At 42.0% G+C, this 22267-nt stretch overlaps 2 protein-coding genes across 2 annotated transcripts; one reads left to right on the top strand and one right to left on the bottom strand.

The window, feature by feature from the left end:
- The first annotated feature begins 7216 nt into the window (after positions 1-7216).
- On the top strand, positions 7217-7753 carry LOC132586159 (anti-apoptotic protein NR13-like). Its single transcript, XM_060258133.1, has one exon. It carries the CDS (start codon positions 7217-7219, stop codon positions 7751-7753), a length of 537 nt encoding a protein of 178 aa, XP_060114116.1.
- Positions 7754-8205: 452 nt separating this feature from the next.
- Positions 8206-19954, bottom strand: LOC132580345 (putative deoxyribonuclease TATDN2; the record flags this gene model as incomplete). The annotated part of the gene is made up of 3 exons (XM_060251503.1): positions 8206-8279; positions 8729-8858; positions 18752-19954. Coding segments are annotated over 3 exons (1407 nt in total), but the record flags the coding sequence as incomplete, so codon positions are not given.
- Between the last annotated feature and the right edge of the window lie 2313 nt (positions 19955-22267).

Raw genomic sequence — 22267 nt, 5'->3', positions numbered from 1 at the left:
GTCAAGGGGTTTTATGGCTGTGAAATGTATATCATGCCTAGGGAGGGTATTCACCCTGTGAGAGACAGAAAGAATTTTAAAAAATTATTTAATGCTGACACAGTTTAGACCCCCGGACAAAATAAACAGATGAAATTAGGTTCTCACGCAATAAATTTCCAGAGCTTACAGAATGCTTCTTCATATAGGAGACATTATTCTTCCAAACAACTTAGTTTAAAAGAAAAAAAAACACTTTAAATTGCTTCCAGAAAACAAGTTAAATACAGAAATTAACTAAATACAAGAAATTGTATATGTATTTTAAGTCTAAATTTCCCTTTATGTTCATCCTACAGCAAGTGAAATAGGCAGAAATAAGTTCTACATGCCCTGTTAAATGTGCATTCACCCCATGTTCCCCAAGTATTGTTGACAACACAAATATTTACTGCCAACTTTGGTGATTTTTGATATGGTTCCACCAAGATCAGGATCTGAGCCTTTAATTGTATTCAAGTAGGCATTCATTTGCTTTTGATGGAACTCTTAACATCAGAAGATCTGGGGCTTAGTTCTGAGCCATGCAGCTCACTTAATATCTTGGCACACAATACAACTTTTTTCCATCGTCAGCATCCTCCACCTGTTAGCACTCCAAGGAGCTGTCTGGGGGTTACTTGAGCAATGAACAGGTTGCCTAAGATTCTATAAGAAAAAGAAGAGCTTATCGTTGCTGCTTTAGGGAGAAGAGGGGGTTGTGGGTCACGGGCAGCCTAGGAACTGATCTCCTTGATGAACCAAGGGTGCAGAGAGAGGAGCGAATTCCACATTTTAATCACTCTCTGTGTAAAATAGTATTTCCTTTTGTCCACCCTGAATATGCTATCAGCCTCGTTGTATTGAGTTCTAGTATTTTGAAAGGGAGAAAAAGTTCTGTTTGTCAACTCTCTCCACCCCGTGCATAATTTTATAAACCTCTATCTTGACCCCACACCCTCCCCCTCCCCTAACATAGCCATCGCTTTTCTAAACTGAAAAGTCACTCATCAGCCTTTCCTCATAGAGAAGGTGCTCCAACCCCCCCCCCCAACCCCCCCAATCAACTTTGCTGCCCTTCTCTGTACTTTTTCTAGCTCTGCAATGTCCTTTTGGAGATACGGTGACCAGAATTGTACACACTATTCCAAACAAGGCTGCGATATAGATCTATATGGGGGCATTACAATATAGGCTGTTTTATTCTCAATCCCGTTCCCAAGAATACCTACCACAGACTTTGCCTTTTTCACCGCTGCAGCACACAGGGTTGACACTTTCACCAAACTATCCACAACACACTTGGGATTTTCCCCCCTCTCAGTCACAGCAAGTTCTATCCCTATTAGCTTATGCTTGAAGTGGGGATTTTTTGTCCCACTGTGCCATCACCTTACACTTACCAGCACCTCACCCCATAGTTCCTAATCATTTATGAATAAATGAAATAGTCTTCCCCCCCCCCCCCATACCAATCCTTGTCGGACCCCGCTGCTTACTTCCCTCCACTGTGAGAATTGCCCTCTGATTCCTACTCTTTACTTCCTGTCATTTAACCAGTTTTTTAAACAGAAAGAGAACCCATCCTCTTATCCCATGACTGCTAATTTTACTCAGGAATCTCTGACGAGTCTTTCTCAATGAACTCCAAAAGGTTGGTGAGGCAGGACTTCCCTTTGCAGAAGCCATACAGGTGAAGATTAAAAAAAAACAAAGAAACCTGGCACGATTGTGATCCGAGGGTGGAAAATGTTTTTGTTTCAATCAATTTTATTAGTAACACATGGCAATAAATTTCAATTTCTTACATCATTAATAATTACTTTTTATCTATCCCATATATTACTTTCTACCCACTCCTCCCCCCTGTTACTTGACACCCGCAGGTGTTATATACTTAAAATCTTAATATTAAAGGTACCCTTAATTAATAAGAACCAAAATTAATATCCTCCTCCCTCTTGTACTTAGTCATTATCAAAAAATTGTTCAATGCCCTTTTATTTTCCACTCTTTTTCTACGTATCTCCTGAACTTTTTCCACTGCATCTTAAATACTTCTAAATCATAGTCTCTTAAGGTTCATGTTAACCTGTCCATTTCACTCAGTGTCATAACTTTTACAATCCAATCTCATTTCTCTGGTATTTTTTCTTGCTTCCACAACTGCGCATACAACGTCCTAACTTTTTCCACTCCATCTTAAATACTTCTAAATCATAGGCTCTTAAGGTTCTTGTTAACTTGTCCATTTCACCATGTGTCATAACTTTTACAATACAATCCCATTTCTCTGGTATTTTTTCTTGCTTCCACAACTGAGCATACAACGTCCTAACTTTTTCCACTCCATCTTAATTACTTCTAAAGCATAGTCTCTTATTGTTCATGTTAACTTGTCCATTTCACCCCCAAGTGTCATAACTTTTACAATCCAAACCCATTTCTCTGGTATTTTTTCTTGCTTCCACAACTACGCATATATTGTCCTAGCGGCTGAAAGCAAGTACCAAATTATAGTTCTATTTTCTTTTGGATTTTTTTTTTTCCATTTGTAATCCCAACAGAAAAGTCTCTGCAACATTCTTAAATTCGTATCCCAAGATCCTAGAAATTTCTTGTTGAATCATCCGCCAATGCTTTTTTGCTCTTTCACAAGTCCACCACATACGGTAGAAAGAACCTTCATGGTTTTTTTTTTTTACATTTCCAACATCGGTCTGGCATCTTATTATTCATCTTTTGCCAATATCACCCAGTGAGTTGCATTTGAACCCAAGTCTCCTGGTTTCTTGTTTAACACTTAACCCTCTAGAGCCAGCGGAGTATTTTACATACTTTACTGTAGCCCCCCCCTTTTTGTTTTTGTTTTTTGCTGAGACTGAAATGTAAGAACAATCTTCTCAACTAGGATAGGCATTAGAGGACCACACTAGGATCCGGAACCATCAAGTTCAAATCCTGACTCCGCCACGCAAGATTGCTGGCGACTTTGAGCCTATCACGCTCTCTTGCCATAGCCTACCTCACAAGGTCGCTGTTGCGAAGATAAAATGGAAAAGGGGAAAACCATTTGATAAGCTGCTTGGTATCATGATTAGGGAGGGGAACAGGATGTAAAAACTAAGCGCTACACCACAATGGTTTCCATGAAATGTGTGGGCTGGACAGCTGTAAGAGATCGCAGAGGCTACTGTTACACGGCTAACCTCTACCGGCTTCCAAGCTCTGACAAAAATTGGGCTATTCAGTTATATTCAGGCTTCCCATGAAACATTTACACGCAGATAATTAGAGAAAATAAGAGCCCCAGTGGTGCAGAGTGGTAAAGCCGCAGCACTACAGTTCTAACCTCTGCTAACGACCTGAGTTTCACGGTTAAAACAATTTATTTGGTAACAAATTATATTTCTTGCATCATTAATAACATCTTTTATCTATCCCATATATTACTTTCTATCCATCCCTCCCCCATTACTTGACCACCACCGGTGTTATTTACTTAAAATACTAATGTTTAAAGGTACCCTTAACTAATAAAAATGAAAATTAACATTCTTCTTTTTTCTAAGACTTAATCATTATCAAAAATTGTTCAATGCCCTTTTATTTTCCACTCTTTTTCTACGTATCTCCTGAACTTTTTCCACTCCATCTTAATTACTTCTAAAGCATAGTCTCTTATTGTTCATGTTAACTTGTCCATTTCACTCAGTGTCATAACTTTTACAATCCAATCCCATTTCTCTGGTATTTTTTCTTGCTTCCACAACTGCGCATACAACATCCTAACTTTTTCCACCCCATCTTAAATACTTCTAAATCACAATCTCTTAAGGTTCTTGTTAACTTGTCCATTTCACTCCATGTCATAACTTTTACAATCCAATCCCATTTCTCTGGTATTTTTTCGTGCTTCCACAACTACGCATATAATGTCCTAGCGGCTGAAAGCAAGTACCAAATTATAGTTCTATTTTCTTTTGGAAATTTTTCCATTTGTAATCCCGACAGAAAAGTCTCTGCAACTTTCTTAAATTCGTATCCCAAGATCCTAGAAATTTCTTGCTGAATCATCCGCCGATGCTTTTTTTTTTTTGCTCTTTCACAAGTCCACCGCATACGGTAGAAAGAACCTTCATGTTTTTTACATTTCCAACATCTGTCCGGCATCTTATTATTCATCTTCGCCAATTTCTTAGGAGTCATATACCACCTGTACATCATCTTAAAGCAATTTTCTTTAATACTCTGACACGTTGGGGGTTTCATAGAGTTCTTCCACAAATATCCCCAAGTTTCCATATATATTTCTTTATTTACATTAATTGCCCACTTAATCATTTGAGATGTCACTACTTCATTTTAAAAGTAACATATAGATTTTTGAAATTAATTTTTCATTGTCTCCAAGCAGAACTTTTCCCATTTCTGTTTGTTCTCATCTTATTCCTTCAGTTTTAACATCGCTTTCCACCAAACTTTTTATTTGTTGCGTTTGAAACAATCATATTTATTATTCAACTCTTCAGCAGTTTTCAATTCTATTTTACAGCTTTGTATTTTTAGTTTATACGACACCCTTTTTCCCTCTCCCATCTCCGCCGTTATCCTTATTACTTCTGCAGGCACTGAGGATAGAGAAATGTTACGACCGTTCCTTTGTCATAGATTGCTATTTGATCGTGTTTTGCGCGCTTCGGTTTTAATACAAAGGCACGCAAATCGGGGCCCTCGGCGGTAGTTTCTAAAGCATCCGCGCAATTCGATGTTTTGATTACGCGTGTCTTAGACGGTCGCTGTATATAATCGAATAAAATATAATACGCGATCGCTATGTATAACGTTAGACAACCTTGTTACTCTGACTTTTGACAACCCCAAGATAGGCCCCCTTCTGCGAATTCGGCTCCGCGGCCCGTCACCAATAGGGGAGTCGCCGTTGTTCAAACGCTCCAGCGGGTGCGGGGGGGTCGGCGCAGGATTCTCTTTAAATACGGGAAACCCGAGCGCCGTTCTGACGGCTCCGTACCACCATGGCGAATACACCTCTGTCTGTTTTTAATCCCGTGGCCCCCGGAGCACCCGTGAGGAGGAAAACTACAGCGAGGATTCAAAAACCTAGCACCGATTCTGACAAGGAGAATGTACAGCCGGTTCTTGCTAAACGCCTTTTTGCTTCCCCCGAGAAAATGAAAGATGGGGCAGAAACCTGTACACCGAAGCGGAGTAGATGTTTCCAGGATGGTGAGAGTTGTGACTCCGTGAATCCGTCACAACAAGATACATTTAAGGTGGGTAGAACAACATGGGAAAGATGTGTAAAAGGTTGTGTTGTTTCTGTTTAGACTCCTTTTCTCATTTTGTGTGTTTGTGATTTTTTTAGAAAATTTGTCTCGTGGACTTGTCCGGTGTTCAGACGTCGATTCAAACCGTCCTGCAAAAATACGTGGGAGTGTCCGATGAAGACGTTCCACCTGTGGACAAGCAAAAGTCACGTTCTGCGATGTACAAACTGATAACTGCCACCGCTTATTCTGTTCTCAATTATTGCTCCAACGATCTCTCTTATTCTATGTGTGACGGATGCATTTTAGATAGACCCGGACAGAATTCTCATGTATGTTTGACGTGGTCCTCTGCTTTTTACGATGAGAACTTAAGATATGTTTGTCGCAATCTGAATATGAGCCCCGTGTTGTATGTGATCACGGTTATTGCGTGTTTTCTTGATTGTTGTGGTATTAACAAGAATCATGTCATAACATTGGCCAACCTGGTGGAAGGCGTACGAACATCCCCGACCCCCTGTGAACAATTGAGAACGTTGTTTCAGAAATGCCACCGACCCTATGTGACACTTGTTGAGAAATTTCTGCATAATACATTTCAGAATGGCACATCTGTGAATACCTTTCTTTTCCCCCTTTTGTAAATAAATTTAAAAAACTTTCTGTAATAAATGTACATTTTATACATTCACATGTATAAAAATAAAAATGTATTTAGAAGCCATTGAGTTTGTGCAAATTTTGATACTAAAAAATATTCGATATTAAAAAAGATCACGCTGCATTTAGGGAGGTCGCTTTTGATCAGTAAGAGGGAGATTGACGCTGATACGCCGATAGACGTATGGTTTTACCAATAACGCTGAAAATAACGGCTCTGCACCGAGAAAACTTAAAATAGACCGAGAGCTATTTAAACACAAGTCCTAATACCGACAGCGTGTTTTCACGGGTTCCTTACTTTAAAAAACAACACCGTGCACGCTCTTCCCCACATAATCCTGAACAGCTCTTTAAAAGTTCTTTAAAAGCCGGAGCAAGTCTTTTTCTGTAGCGGTTCCGTTCTTATGCCCCGGCTGAAGGCGGGGGCCGTCTCTTCTCACATCCGATACCACCAACACAGAAAGTCCTTCTCCTGGTTTGTTTTAATAATGTATAATCATGCCAATTTTTGGCTAATGGCTTTTTGTAAAACACTTTGGGCAACAAAGAAACAAAGTATAAAAATACACTGAATAATCGGACACACCCCGTTATTACATATAAGCTTTTTTCCTTTATTTTCACTTTACGGTGAAACACTCCCCTGTAAATATGACCTATTGAACAGGGTAGGAGTGACGGTGTAAAGGCTGTGGATCGCAATTGTGGGAGGATAGGTTTCTTCGGCGTTTGCTTGGGCGGATTAAAATTAGCTGGGGCAGGCGGGGCAAGAAACAGAGGGAGTCTATCTGATTTTATATAGGAAAGCGGGTGTAATATTGTATAAAGATGGCTACGAATCAAAGGTGCCGAGGGTGAGCATAATGGGAAAAGGTGAGAATGGGGGAGGCCGGAATCAGGCTGGGGTACAATAAACATATTACAAAGTAACACACGAGCAACAGCGTTATAGTCCGCTGCCGGATCATGTTAGGGAAAGGATGGGGGGGGGGGGTGGTATGTTCCGTGTCTATACACGTAGGTAATCCCATCATTCTTTTACCCATGTTCTTTCGGCCGGTACTTCCTCTACATTTCTATGACCGTATCTATTACGGATGCTTAATTTGTCGGCTTCTCGGTTTGTAAGAAACCTACCGATTGGGGGAAAGTAGGTTGTAAAATCGTATCTGTATAGAACCGGCGGTACTGGGGCACGGTTGGAGCAGGCCGACGTATTCATCGGCAGTCATCGAAGAGTCGCTATGCTGAGCGATCTGACAGCCGAGACAAGGCGACTGGTGGATGGCTACTTGCGACGCAACCTGAGTGGTTCGGTGCTGTCTCACAGCCACACGGCCAAGACCCTGCGGAGAGTGGCTGACAAGCTGGAGAGCCGTGAGAAGACATTCTTTCACTCCATTTGCTCCACAGCAATCTTGCCGGAGCCTGGTAGGGCAGACGTCCATTTGAGACGTGTGGCGGCGCAGATGGCATCTGATGGCGGGCTTAACTGGGGTCGAGTAGTGGCGCTGTTTGTGTTCACCGGCACCTTGGCAACAGCTCTGGCTGAGCGGGGGGCCCACGAGGAGATCGGCGGCCTGACAGAGGCATTGGTCATCTATCTGTCTGTGGAGAAGCGCGAGTGGCTGGAGGCGCATGGTGGCTGGGAAGGGTTCTACCGCTACTTCAACAAACACGGTTCTGATTCAATCAGCCGGTGCGATACCAAAAGCAACACTATCATAGCGACTGCCGGATTTGTCCTAGCAGGATTAGCTTTCCTCATGGCTGTGCGATAAAAGTACATCGTGAACTCGAAACTATGAACAAGCGCGATGAAACTATGAACAAGTACCCGTGATGAGTCCGCTCTATATTTTTACCATTTTAATAACGTTGCTTAAATAGGTGTCTAGGCCTGAATGTTTAAATGAAGCACAACCCACCTTGGCAACGTTAAAAAACCAAACAAATGGAAACAAAGATTGTTCAGATCCTAAGTTTGTATATTTTGTTAGTTCCATTCTAGAGAACTGAGACGTTATGCTAAAATACGTTAGATGACCTTGCGGTGCAACCGACGTAACGATGTGTGTTTGGATTTTTATGGAGGGAATTCTAAGCTTATTTCAGTCGAGCACACCACGTGTTTCATACCGTCATATCTAATAGAAAAGTATTTTATTAAAGCGAGAATATACAAAGCGTAGCTTTTTTTAATTAATAACAATCTGCATCCCGACCCACGTGTCTACAGTTCCCCGCGAATGAGGCGTCTTCCACTTTGGTGTCGAATAGGAGGGAAGGGGGGATTGCCGGGAAATCCTGCGGGGGGGGGGGCAGGGTAAGAAATATACGGCGTACATCTTTGTCGTGTTGCGATTCACAAGGATTAGACACGTGTGTATGTACAGAAGGTGTAGCAACGATACATCCGCTTTATCAATGTGAGAAAACAAAAACAAGCGTGCTATTTCCCCCACCCTACTGAAAAAATACAGTTCTTACTATCTGCTTCAGGATACGGGTCTTATATACAAACAGACGTGTGTGTTTTCTCATCTACATGTGGTTGGGACATTCTCGATTCTAATCTGTATGTTTTTCCTGCTTTGCAACCTCTTCTTCTTCCTCCATGAGGGAATCAACCTCCTTTGGAGACTCCGGTGTTTGCGCTTCATCAACCGGGGGTTCCCTCGCCTTTTCCACAGCTTCATCCTTCGTGTCTGCTTCAGAATCTCCAGAGGTATCCTCCATGTCCGCTCCGGAATCACCGGCGGTATCGGGCTCGGCATCTGCTAGGGAATCTTCCTCATCTGAATCTTGAAAGTGTGCTAGACCCCCGCAGTATGGGCAGTGACAGGTGTCCGGCCTCCCTGAGTTGACCGCTGCCACATTCTCTACCTAAAAGTTTGAAGGGAAAAAAAAATAGTATCCTGTCTCATGAGCGTGCCCCCCACCCCCCAATTCCATACACCTCGGTGTTTTTTTTTTTTTTAGGCCTTACATTCGGAAAGAGCGCTTTCAAATAGACCGTTTCCTCCACAATCTCCATATTTTCTTGTGCCTTCCCTCCACGTTCTGACTCCTTGATAGAGACGCCATTCTCAGAGAGCTCTGCCTTTTCCCAAGCCTTCTTTGTGGAACTCTCCCATAAAGGGGATTCATTATTCTCCACCTGTGTTGAGTTCTTGAGATTAGAACCACGCTTTCTTAAAGATTTGAGCAACACCAGGGTTAGCATCCCACACATGATCAAATCCTCTAAATCAGCGACTTTGGTCTCTGATCCCTCCGCCGCCTAATTTAAAAAAAAAAAAAAGAAAGGGCATAACGCTACATGACCCGCCATCGCAATCCTCCCAGCTTTCCTCTTTTCTCACAACTTACCCGTGCATCTGTTTCTGCTTCCTGGTTCTCCAAACTCTCCTCTTCCATGTTTTCGGGTACAGATTCTAGAGGGGTCTTCTCGGGGGTGGTGTTCTCCGCTTCTATCTCATCACCGTTGCCTTTTCTTGAATGTTTGTGAGGCTTGATGCCTAGGGGTCCCTCCATGTTAGAAAATTTCTCCATGGTGGTACGGAGCCGTCAGAACGGCGCTCGGGTTTCCCGTATTTAAAGAGAATCCTGCGCCGACCCCCCCGCACCCGCTGGAGCGTTTGAACAACGGCGACTCCCCTATTGGTGACGGGCCGCGGAGCCGAATTCGCAGAAGGGGGCCTATCTCGGGGTTGTCAAAAGTCAGAGTAACAAGGTTGTCTAACGTTATACATAGCGATCGCGTATTATATTTTATTCGATTATATACAGCGACCGTCTAAGACACGCGTAATCAAAACATCGAATTGCGCGGATGCTTTAGAAACTACCGCCGAGGGCCCCGATTTGCGTGCCTTTGTATTAAAACCGAAGCGCGCAAAACACGATCAAATAGCAATCTATGACAAAGGAACGGTCGTAACATTTCTCTATCCTCAGTGCCTGCAGAAGTAATAAGGATAACGGCGGAGATGGGAGAGGGAAAAAGGGTGTCGTATAAACTAAAAATACAAAGCTGTAAAATAGAATTGAAAACTGCTGAAGAGTTGAATAATAAATATGATTGTTTCAAACGCAACAAATAAAAAGTTTGGTGGAAAGCGATGTTAAAACTGAAGGAATAAGATGAGAACAAACAGAAATGGGAAAAGTTCTGCTTGGAGACAATGAAAAATTAATTTCAAAAATCTATATGTTACTTTTAAAATGAAGTAGTGACATCTCAAATGATTAAGTGGGCAATTAATGTAAATAAAGAAATATATATGGAAACTTGGGGATATTTGTGGAAGAACTCTATGAAACCCCCAACGTGTCAGAGTATTAAAGAAAATTGCTTTAAGATGATGTACAGGTGGTATATGACTCCTAAGAAATTGGCGAAGATGAATAATAAGATGCCGGACAGATGTTGGAAATGTAAAAAACATGAAGGTTCTTTCTACCGTATGCGGTGGACTTGTGAAAGAGCAAAAAAAAAAAAGCATCGGCGGATGATTCAGCAAGAAATTTCTAGGATCTTGGGATACGAATTTAAGAAAGTTGCAGAGACTTTTCTGTCGGGATTACAAATGGAAAAATTTCCAAAAGAAAATAGAACTATAATTTGGTACTTGCTTTCAGCCGCTAGGACATTATATGCGTAGTTGTGGAAGCACGAAAAAATACCAGAGAAATGGGATTGGATTGTAAAAGTTATGACATGGAGTGAAATGGACAAGTTAACAAGAACCTTAAGAGATTGTGATTTAGAAGTATTTAAGATGGGGTGGAAAAAGTTAGGATGTTGTATGCGCAGTTGTGGAAGCAAGAAAAAATACCAGAGAAATGGGATTGGATTGTAAAAGTTATGACACTGAGTGAAATGGACAAGTTAACATGAACAATAAGAGACTATGCTTTAGAAGTAATTAAGATGGAGTGGAAAAAGTTCAGGAGATACGTAGAAAAAGAGTGGAAAATAAAAGGGCATTGAACAATTTTTGATAATGATTAAGTCTTAGAAAAAAGAAGAATGTTAATTTTCATTTTTATTAGTTAAGGGTACCTTTAAACATTAGTATTTTAAGTAAATAACACCGGTGGTGGTCAAGTAATGGGGGAGGGATGGATAGAAAGTAATATATGGGATAGATAAAAGATGTTATTAATGATGCAAGAAATATAATTTGTTACCAAATAAATTGTTTTAACCGTGAAACTCAGGTCGTTAGCAGAGGTTAGAACTGTAGTGCTGCGGCTTTACCACTCTGCACCACTGGGGCTCTTATTTTCTCTAATTATCTGCGTGTAAATGTTTCATGGGAAGCCTGAATATAACTGAATAGCCCAATTTTTGTCAGAGCTTGGAAGCCGGTAGAGGTTAGCCGTGTAACAGTAGCCTCTGTGATCTCTTACAGCTGTCCAGCCCACACATTTCATGGAAACCATTGTGGTGTAGCGCTTAGTTTTTACATCCTGTTCCCCTCCCTAATCATGATACCAAGCAGCTTATCAAATGGTTTTCCCCTTTTCCATTTTATCTTCGCAACAGCGACCTTGTGAGGTAGGCTATGGCAAGAGAGCGTGATAGGCTCAAAGTCGCCAGCAATCTTGCGTGGCGGAGTCAGGATTTGAACTTGATGGTTCCGGATCCTAGTGTGGTCCTCTAATGCCTATCCTAGTTGAGAAGATTGTTCTTACATTTCAGTCTCAGCAAAAAACAAAAACAAAAAGGGGGGGGCTACAGTAAAGTATGTAAAATACTCCGCTGGCTCTAGAGGGTTAAGTGTTAAACAAGAAACCAGGAGACTTGGGTTCAAATGCAACTCACTGGGTGATATTGGCAAAAGATGAATAATAAGATGCCAGACCGATGTTGGAAATGTAAAAAAAAAAAAAACCATGAAGGTTCTTTCTACCGTATGTGGTGGACTTGTGAAAGAGCAAAAAAGCATTGGCGGATGATTCAACAAGAAATTTCTAGGATCTTGGGATACGAATTTAAGAATGTTGCAGAGACTTTTCTGTTGGGATTACAAATGGAAAAAAAAAAAATCCAAAAGAAAATAGAACTATAATTTGGTACTTGCTTTCAGCCGCTAGGACAATATATGCGTAGTTGTGGAAGCAAGAAAAAATACCAGAGAAATGGGTTTGGATTGTAAAAGTTATGACACTTGGGGGTGAAATGGACAAGTTAACATGAACAATAAGAGACTATGCTTTAGAAGTAATTAAGATGGAGTGGAAAAAGTTAGGACGTTGTATGCTCAGTTGTGGAAGCAAGAAAAAATACCAGAGAAATGGGATTGTATTGTAAAAGTTATGACACATGGTGAAATGGACAAGTTAACAAGAACCTTAAGAGCCTATGATTTAGAAGTATTTAAGATGGAGTGGAAAAAGTTAGGACGTTGTATGCGCAGTTGTGGAAGCAAGAAAAAATACCAGAGAAATGAGATTGGATTGTAAAAGTTATGACACTGAGTGAAATGGACAGGTTAACATGAACCTTAAGAGACTATGATTTAGAAGTATTTAAGATGCAGTGGAAAAAGTTCAGGAGATACGTAGAAAAAGAGTGGAAAATAAAAGGGCATTGAACAATTTTTTGATAATGACTAAGTACAAGAGGGAGGAGGATATTAATTTTGGTTCTTATTAATTAAGGGTACCTTTAATATTAAGATTTTAAGTATATAACACCTGCGGGTGTCAAGTAACAGGGGGGAGGAGTGGGTAGAAAGTAATATATGGGATAGATAAAAAGTAATTATTAATGATGTAAGAAATTGAAATTTATTGCCATGTGTTACTAATAAAATTGATTGAAACAAAAACATTTTCCACCCTCGGATCACAATCGTGCCAGGTTTCTTTGTTTTTTTTTAATCTTCACCTGTATGGCTTCTGCAAAGGGAAGTCCTGCCTCACCAACCTTTTGGAGTTCATTGAGAAAGACTCGTCAGAGATTCCTGAGTAAAATTAGCAGTCATGGGATAAGAGGATGGGTTCTCTTTCTGTTTAAAAAACTGGTTAAATGACAGGAAGTAAAGAGTAGGAATCAGAGGGCAATTCTCACAGTGGAGGGAAGTAAGCAGCGGGGTCCGACAAGGATTGGTATGGGGGGGGGGGGAAGACTATTTCATTTATTCATAAATGATTAGGAACTATGGGGTGAGGTGCTGGTAAGTGTAAGGTGATGGCACAGTGGGACAAAAAATCCCCACTTCAAGCATAAGCTAATAGGGATAGAACTTGCTGTGACTGAGAGGGGGGAAAATCCCAAGTGTGTTGTGGATAGTTTGGTGAAAGTGTCAACCCTGTGTGCTGCAGCGGTGAAAAAGGCAAAGTCTGTGGTAGGTATTCTTGGGAACGGGATTGAGAATAAAACAGCCTATATTGTAATGCCCCCATATAGATCTATATCGCAGCCTTGTTTGGAATAGTGTGTACAATTCTGGTCACCGTATCTCCAAAAGGACATTGCAGAGCTAGAAAAAGTACAGAGAAGGGCAGCAAAGTTGATTGGGGGGGTTGGGGGGGGGGTTGGAGCACCTTCTCTATGAGGAAAGGCTGATGAGTGACTTTTCAGTTTAGAAAAGCGATGGCTATGTTAGGGGAGGGGGAGGGTGTGGGGTCAAGATAGAGGTTTATAAAATTATGCACGGGGTGGAGAGAGTTGACAAACAGAACTTTTTCTCCCTTTCAAAATACTAGAACTCAATACAACGAGGCTGATAGCATATTCAGGGTGGACAAAAGGAAATACTATTTTACACAGAGAGTGATTAAAATGTGGAATTCGCTCCTCTCTCTGCACCCTTGGTTCATCAAGGAGATCAGTTCCTAGGCTGCCCGTGACCCACAACCCCCTCTTCTCCCTAAAGCAGCAACGATAAGCTCTTCTTTTTCTTATAGAATCTTAGGCAACCTGTTCATTGCTCAAGTAACCCCCAGACAGCTCCTTGGAGTGCTAACAGGTGGAGGATGCTGACGATGGAAAAAAGTTGTATTGTGTGCCAAGATATTAAGTGAGCTGCATGGCTCAGAACTAAGCCCCAGATCTTCTGATGTTAAGAGTTCCATCAAAAGCAAATGAATGCCTACTTGAATACAATTAAAGGCTCAGATCCTGATCTTGGTGGAACCATATCAAAAATCACCAAAGTTGGCAGTAAATATTTGTGTTGTCAACAATACTTGGGGAACATGGGGTGAATGCACATTTAACAGGGCATGTAGAACTTATTTCTGCCTATTTCACTTGCTGTAGGATGAACATAAAGGGAAATTTAGACTTAAAATACATATACAATTTCTTGTATTTAGTTAATTTCTGTATTTAACTTGTTTTCTGGAAGCAATTTAAAGTGTTTTTTTTTCTTTTAAACTAAGTTGTTTGGAAGAATAATGTCTCCTATATGAAGAAGCATTCTGTAAGCTCTGGAAATTTATTGCGTGAGAACCTAATTTCATCTGTTTATTTTGTCCGGGGGTCTAAACTGTGTCAGCATTAAATAATTTTTTAAAATTCTTTCTGTCTCTCACAGGGTGAATACCCTCCCTAGGCATGATATACATTTCACAGCCATAAAACCCCTTGACCTAGAGCATTGACCTTGCAGGTCAAATACTTTTCTCTCACAATTAGCCCATACATACATTTGATGGAAAAGCTATTTTAAATCACAGACCATAAGAACAGGAAAAATGCTTTTTTGCATTGGATGTACAAGGATTCTAAAATATACTTTTTACTGTGGATGTATAAATGTATGTATATATATTCTGTTTAATGAGGAAAGTGTGGTCTGGGGCAGTTTGTCCCCTTTTTGATTTCTTTTTTAATGAGGAAATTGTGGGGGAGGGGCAGCTGTCACTTTTTGATTTCTGTTTGATGAGGCGTTGTACGTCCATAGTCTTCTGTCATACCAGTCAGTCAGAATTATTACTGGCATGATCAGAGTTTTCAGCCATTAAGAACAGAAGAAGAGCCCCTGCTGGATCAGATCAGTGATTCATCTATTCCAGCATCCTGTTCCACACAGCAGCCAACCAGTTGCTCTGGAGAGTTCTTTTTTAAAAAAAGGACATAGAGGCCTACTCCTGATGTTACATATTTGTATCGATATTCAGGGTTTTGCTGCCTCTTTATATTGATGCTCTTTTTCATCACCATGGCTAATAGCCATTGGTGGACCTGTCCATAACATATAGCCTTCTATGTTTATGTTCATCATGACATCAACTGCCAGTGAATTCCACAATGTAATTGCTTATTAAGTAAAGAAGTATGTCCTTTTCTACATATATAAACTAGCTATCACAGGGGTGTCAAACATCTGGCCCAGGGGTCGAATCAGGCCCCTGGAGGGCTCCTATCAGGCCCTCGAACAACTGGCTGTCATCTGCTTCCTTCTCCCTCTCTCTTGCTTTCTTCTGTGTAAAAGCTTACTTTGCAAGGCTTGCTCAATCACACAGGAGCTACAAAGCAAAACCTCTATTTTCTCCATTGGCTGAGGTTCCTCCCTTGGGGAGGAATAGCTTGCTTTGCCAGGCTATCACAACCACAAAGCCGAGCTACTGAGCCAAGCCTCTTTCTTTTATCGGCTGAGGCTCCTCCCCCTCCTGGTCCCCTGGGGAAGGCAGGAAATAGCCAGAGCTTCCTTTGCCCAATTTCCTGAATCCCGTGGAAGAAATACAAAGAAAGCAACCTTAAGACCAATGAGTGCTAATGTTTTAAGCATGTTTTAGGGTTTTTTTTTTTTAAAAAAATTGCAATTGTGTTTGTCCGTGTTCTTTTTAAAATTTATATCTCTGCTATCTAATCTTAAATAGGTAAACATATGGCCCAGCCTAACATGGCCCAGCCTGAGGGCTCATTTATGACAGATAACAAATGAGTTCAACGTAACAAATGAGTTCGACATCCCTGAGCTATCAACTTCATTAGATAACCCAAATCCTAATATTATGGGATTTCTCCATCTCATGCACAGTAATCTGTGCTAAAGCAATAGCTCAAGAGCCAAAAAATCACCTACCTGCTCCACTGAACTAACATTGTCCATATTAATTTGGAGGCTTCTGTGTCCTGAGGACTGCTGCAGCTCTTCCATCTTTTTGTAGCTCACTGAAGCGTGTCATTTCTGTGTTGTTTCAAAGCATTCTTTTTGGCAGCATCATGAAAAAGGATTTTGTGGCAAGCTACTGTACATGGATATAGACTGTGCAGCAACTGAGGTACAGATACAAATTGTTGCAATGACAAGGGCAAAGGACCCAAAGATGAAAAGTATTGATCAGATTAGCTGCCTAACTACAAGCTAAACACATGGATTTGTAAATTTGATTTTTTCATTGATATTATCTTGTGTAAGTTTGTGTTCTTGATTCAGACAATGAGTGGATTCCATACAAAGTCAGGAGGCTTAATTATTACTTATGTCACTTGAGTACTGCCTCTGGGCAACACTGTCTAACTGTATAAGAATTTAGCAGAAGCTCAGTACAGAGCCTGGAAACCCAGAAGTGGCATCAGTTCCGTCTAGGAATCACTCCTGCACTTCCTAGGGAGGTGTGACATCACTTCTGGGTGGTACTGTGACATAATTGATGGCAGTTTTTTTACATTTTCCCCTCCCTCCAGCTTCCAGAAAGCAGCTTCTGGGGCAGGAGCTTTTCTACCCACTGTGGCTGCCACTATGGCTGCCTTGTACATGATCTCTTGAAGAAGACTGGACTATTGACTCAGATTATTGGATCACCTAGCCGAGTAATACTCCAGCTGGCAGGAACTCTGTAACATCTCTCAAATGGCAATCCACCTAAGATCTTCTTAACTGGAAACAAGGACCAAAACTGAAATGTTATTTAAGTAAAGCATTTGCCATAACACAGAAGTATGACCATTGCTGAACAGCTCCAAGAAGGCAGGTTCTCCTGTTGCTCCTTAGAAACAGTAATCTGTTACTGGGATAGCAGTCTTCAGAACTGTTCATTTTTAAAATGAAAGCCTAAAGTATGGAAAGCTCCCATGTAGCCCTTTAAATATTCATGTAAAGCCTTACAGAGAGAAATAGCCCATTCAACTTGATCATAGTGCAACAAATTGGAAATATAATCTAAATACAGTAAATAGCCACATTCTTCCATCTCTGTGTCATGTTCATATCTGCCTCTGTACTGCACTTTTCCTTCTGTTGTGATTGTTTTGTCAAGTTTCTTATTAGTAGTGGGGGGTTTTTTGCCCGGCGTTTGATTCTACAAAACTGCTCGGCTAATCTTGTAAGAACAGGTTCTCCCACGAGATTTTAAAGTGTGTGCTGTTTCCCAATACTTTGGAAAAGCCCTCAGAATTTAGTTGCAGTATTTCAACCTTCTCTAGCTGAGCACAAGAAATAATAAAACTGAATATTTTAGTTTGGTGAAGGAGGTCAATGCAATATATGGCTCCCACTTGAGCCTAATATAAATCCTCCTGTCAAAATACTCTATCAAAATATTACGATGTAGAGCAACTATCTTTTCAAAATGGCAAAGTCACCTCTTTACCCTAAAGAGGAAACTTTAAAAAACCAGGGATACAAATATCCAGGCACCCAATGGGTCCTAGTAAAGAAAAAGAATGCACCTGCAGCTAGCATCTGAGAGTTGGAAGGCTGCCATGTCCAGAAACACTTGAACTAATTCCTCATCAGCATTTGCTCTGCCCCAGTGCTTCTCCTGGCATAGGCTCAAGCCATCGATTCCCCATCAGTCGCTCCATGGCGCCTCTTGCTTTGGGGCTCCTTCACATTCTTGTCGCTGCAACCAGAACTCTAAAAAACCAGCATCCTGTTACTGCAATGGTAATGGGAAGGAGCCGTGACTCAAGAAGCGCCCGCGGAGAAGGGGGGGGGGAGCAAATGCCAGTGAGGAATCAGTCTTGGGTTAAGTAAAGACTAAAAAACACAAATGTCACCAAAACTCATAATCATCTGGTTTGGAACAGGGATGTCCACTGTTTTCCTGAGAAATTCTTTCTTATTTTCAGGGGTGAAATTCTAGCAGGAGTTCCTTTGCATGTTAGGCCATACACCCCTGATGTAGTCAATCCTCGAGGAGCTTACAAGGCTCTGTTTTGTAAGCTCTTGGAGGACTGGCTACAGCAGGGATGTGTGGCCTAATATGCAAAGGAGATTCTGCAAACGTGGAATGAACCAGCACTCAGGGTGACCAAACCACTATACAGGCTTGTGAGCAAAGGTTTTTGAATGTCATCTCCTTAAAGGTAGTAAAGGTAGTCCCCTGTGCAAGTACCAGTCGTTTTTGACTCTGGGGTGACGTTGCTTTCACAATGTTTTCACAGCAGACTTTTTACAGGGTGGTTTGCCATTGCCTTCCCCAGTCGTCTACACTTTCCCCCCAGCAAGCTGGGTACTCATTTTACCAACCTCAGAAGGATGGAAGCCTGAGTCAACCTGAGCCGACTACCTGAACCAGCTTCTGCTGGGATCAAACTCAGGTCGTGAGCAGAGGTCTCTGACTGCAGTACTGCAGCTTTACCACTCTGCTTCCTTACCCTTGAGGAAACTCTCATTGATAACTGTATAACTATGAGACCTTTGTTGGTACATGTTGAAAAATTGTATTTAAACAGTTATATCAGAAAATATCTATTTATATCCAACTATTCCGCACCCCCCCCCACAAAAAAAAAACAGATCCAGGTGGGAAGATGTGATGATCTGAAGCAACAGAATAAAGTTAGAGTCCAGTGGAACCTTTAAGACCAATAAAGTCCTCCAAGTAGGAGCTTTTGTGTGCAAGCTCACTTCTTCAGATAAAATGAGATCCTGTGAGGTATTTGATGAAATATCAACTGAGGTATCAAAAGAAATGTTACAGATCTGACTAGAATATGAAGAATCAAATGAAGTATCTTCACAGGGGCTTGAAAAAGGACTACAGTGTTCTGGCTTGGGGGGCTTTGTCCAATATTTTGCATAGTCTTTCATCTTATGACTGTACAGGTGAGGAGGATACATTACGAATTCTGTGGCAGATGCTGAAGTGTCTTTTGTTTCAGAAGTATTATGATTCTGGATAGAATCCTCTTGTGAGAAAATAGCTAACGGTTCCGCATCCTCCATATCAGTCCAGCTACTTCCCTCTGAAGGCTCTTTTTCTTGCTCTTTATGCTTTTGGTCTACTTCTGAATCATGTTCATCCATAAATACAAGTTTTGAAGAAGGTTCAACCAGAACTGTCCTCTGGAAATTCTCAAACTGCATTTTAGTTTCACTGTGTATGTCAACCAAGCTGGGGGCAGTACACTGTTCTTTTGTCACATTTTTTTGCTTTGTGAGAGCAGCAGATTCTTTCGCAGCACTTTTCTGATTGCTGCTGCCAGGCCTGAATACTTCTTTGCCTTCATGTCTTGCACCTTCAGAGACGGGCCTTGAGTTGTTTTCAGGTGTCCATGATTCTTTTTTACCCAGGTTGGTGCAGTCAGTTTCTCCATCAATTTTACTTTGCTGTTTGTTTGATGCTTGCTTATGTTTTTGTTCCCCTTCAAGTCTTGAAAAGTTAGCCACATCTCCAGAACTGCTGCTGAATCTACGAAGTTTTTTTTTATTCTGCCCAACAGAGGTATTAATGTCCTCTCTTGCAGGACTACTCCGGTTTTTCGGTTCTTGCGTAAGGTCTGGTTCATCTTCAAGTCTCAATGTTCCAGAGGCAGGCCTTGAGCTGCATCCTGGTCTGACATCCTCTTTTCCACTGCAGTTTGAACTATTTTCTTCATTTACACCGGATTTCTGAAAACTGGATTCCAGTGTCAATTCCTCTTCTCTTTCTGATCTTGAAACTACAGATACACGTCTTGAGCTACCATCTGACCCATGAGAGTCTTTTTTATCCTGCTGAACACAGATATTAATTTGTTCTTTTTGTGTAGTTTTCCTACAACTGGGATCATCTTCCCCTGCAGAATGATGTCAAATGTATACATTTGCTGTTTAGCCCTGTCTATAAGTTTGAATGGTTTTCTTCCATTTCATTTTATCTGAAGAAGTGGGCTTGTACACGAAAGCTCCTACCTTGAGTTGAATTTGTTTATCTTAAAGGTGCCGCTGGACTTTAACTTTCTTTTATTTTTCCTCCAGTGTGGACCCAAAACAGCTTATAACATCAGTCTTCCCTTCTCCATTTTAGACTCACAACAACCCTGTAAGATTGAGTAGAATGAGAGTGTGTGATTGTCCCAAGAACACCCAGCAAGCTTCCATGGTAGAGTAGGGATTTGAATCTGGGTCTCTCCCAAATTCTACTCCATCTCTCTGACCTCTGCACCATGTTGGGCAATGAAGAAGAGAAATGTGCTGAGAACATATAAGATATGTTATGAACAAGTGGTTCAAACAACCAAAAACGGGACACTCATTTTGGAACTCATAGGAAAAAAACACAATAGTCCACATTGTTTGGTAGAGGCTGGGTTGATGATAATAAGGCTTTGTCCATTAGCTGATTGACAGGACTCATGCGTAACTAGGGTTGAGTTATGATCACCTTAAAATACCATGGAATTAAATGGGAGGTCCCAAGCAAGTACTTCATGGGCTTGTGCGGATTCCCCATGTACTGAACCACATCAGTGTTTCACGTGCAGCATGTAGGGGAGGGAATAGGGTTGCCAGGTCCAACTCAGGGCATGTCTGAGGACTTTGGGGGTGGAACCAAAAGACTTTCTCATTCCTTAAATAAATAATAAATATACAGCAGTGCAGTTCCCCTGAATGCAGTCTTCATTTTCTCATCCTCTTTTTTTTGCCTATCCTGGCAGCTGCACTTACACTAAATGAAAGTGAAATTTTGTCATACCCTCACAAGTCCTCTTTTCAGGTTTTGGAAGCATTTCCAAGAATACCTTTTTAAATGGACACAGACACACACACAAAAGCCAAAATAAACAGTTTCCAAGCCAACACTTCTGTATAATCTCATTGGGGTAATTTGTTCAGTGAAGTTGCTGGTAACAACAGGCCCATAGCCACAAGGGGGCCTGCAGGGGAACAGCTCCCCCCGGTCTTAGGGTGGGGTCCCCTGAATTGGGGGCCCCGGTGAGTTGAGGGCTGCAGGGGTCCTTCCCTGACTCCCCAGCCTCCGCCTCTCTCCTTTCCCTGCCATTTCAATGCCCAGGAAGGGGCAGTGGGGTAGCTGTGGCTTCCTGGGCTATTTATTGGTGGATAAAATGGCTCCAGAGGCTTGCAGTTCCTGTGCAGTTCCTGTGCTGGCCCTCCGGCTCGATCGTTATCAGTGTGAAGTGAGGGGGCAGCAGCAATGGGAAGGATAAGCCACTGAAAAAGCGGACGTGTCCACTGCTGCCACTGCCACTGCCACCTCCCCCCTTCTTTCCCACACGATCCAGGAAGGATGGGGGGAAGAAAAGGCAGTAGTGGCCGTGGCTGCTCTTTTGGTGGCTTGTTCTTCTCACTGCTGCTGCCCCCTCACCCTGCACTGATAGTGATCACGCTGCAGGGTCAGCATAGGAGCCATGAGCCTCTGGTGCATTTTACCCATCAATCAGCTGATTGGTCTGGGGGGGGGGTAAATAGCCTGGTAAGTCATGACCACTCCACTGCCCCTTCCCAGGCACTGAAATGCTGAGGAAGGGAGGGAGGTGGAGGGGAAGTGCAGCTCTCAAGCCAGCTGCAGTGGGGGGGGGGGAGAGTCAGGCGTGGGGAGTTTGAGTGCCTCCTCAAAAATCCCAAGGCCCTCTGACTCCCCAAAATCTTGCATATGGCCCTGTGTAATAATCTGTTGTATTTCAACCAGCTTCTTCAAACGCAGGAACACAAATGGAGAGCAGCCTAGGGGGTGGAGCTTTCCTCCCTCCCATAATCAGGTTCTAGATAACTCTTTACCATTTGACAATAGAAAGGACTTCTGAAGTGAATGCAAAACAAATGGCGGTACTGTGCTGGTTTCTCTGCTTTTCATACACTGACTCTGCCTGCTTGTCCCACCCTTCTGCCACTCTGCTTGGCTAAGATTTAAAGTCAGACACACGGTTGTAAACACAAACAGTTGCAAGCATCTCGTAACCCTGCTGAGATTTAAAGGCACATGGAGGCTGTTGGGGCGGGGCTTCCCCTGATGGCCAGCTGGTTAGAGGCAGGGGGAGCCTGCATAACCAGGGGATCCCCCACCTGAACCTGGGGACTGGCAAGCTTAGGAGGGAATGAAACATAGCACCCTCTTCACACTGGGCAGGCTAGGATTAACAAAGCTGGCACTGGAACTGG

Source organism: Heteronotia binoei, chromosome 1, assembly GCF_032191835.1.
Source record: "Heteronotia binoei isolate CCM8104 ecotype False Entrance Well chromosome 1, APGP_CSIRO_Hbin_v1, whole genome shotgun sequence".
NCBI classification, from domain to species: Eukaryota; Metazoa; Chordata; class Lepidosauria; order Squamata; family Gekkonidae; genus Heteronotia; species Heteronotia binoei.
This window is presented reverse-complemented; position numbering and strand designations above follow the sequence as displayed.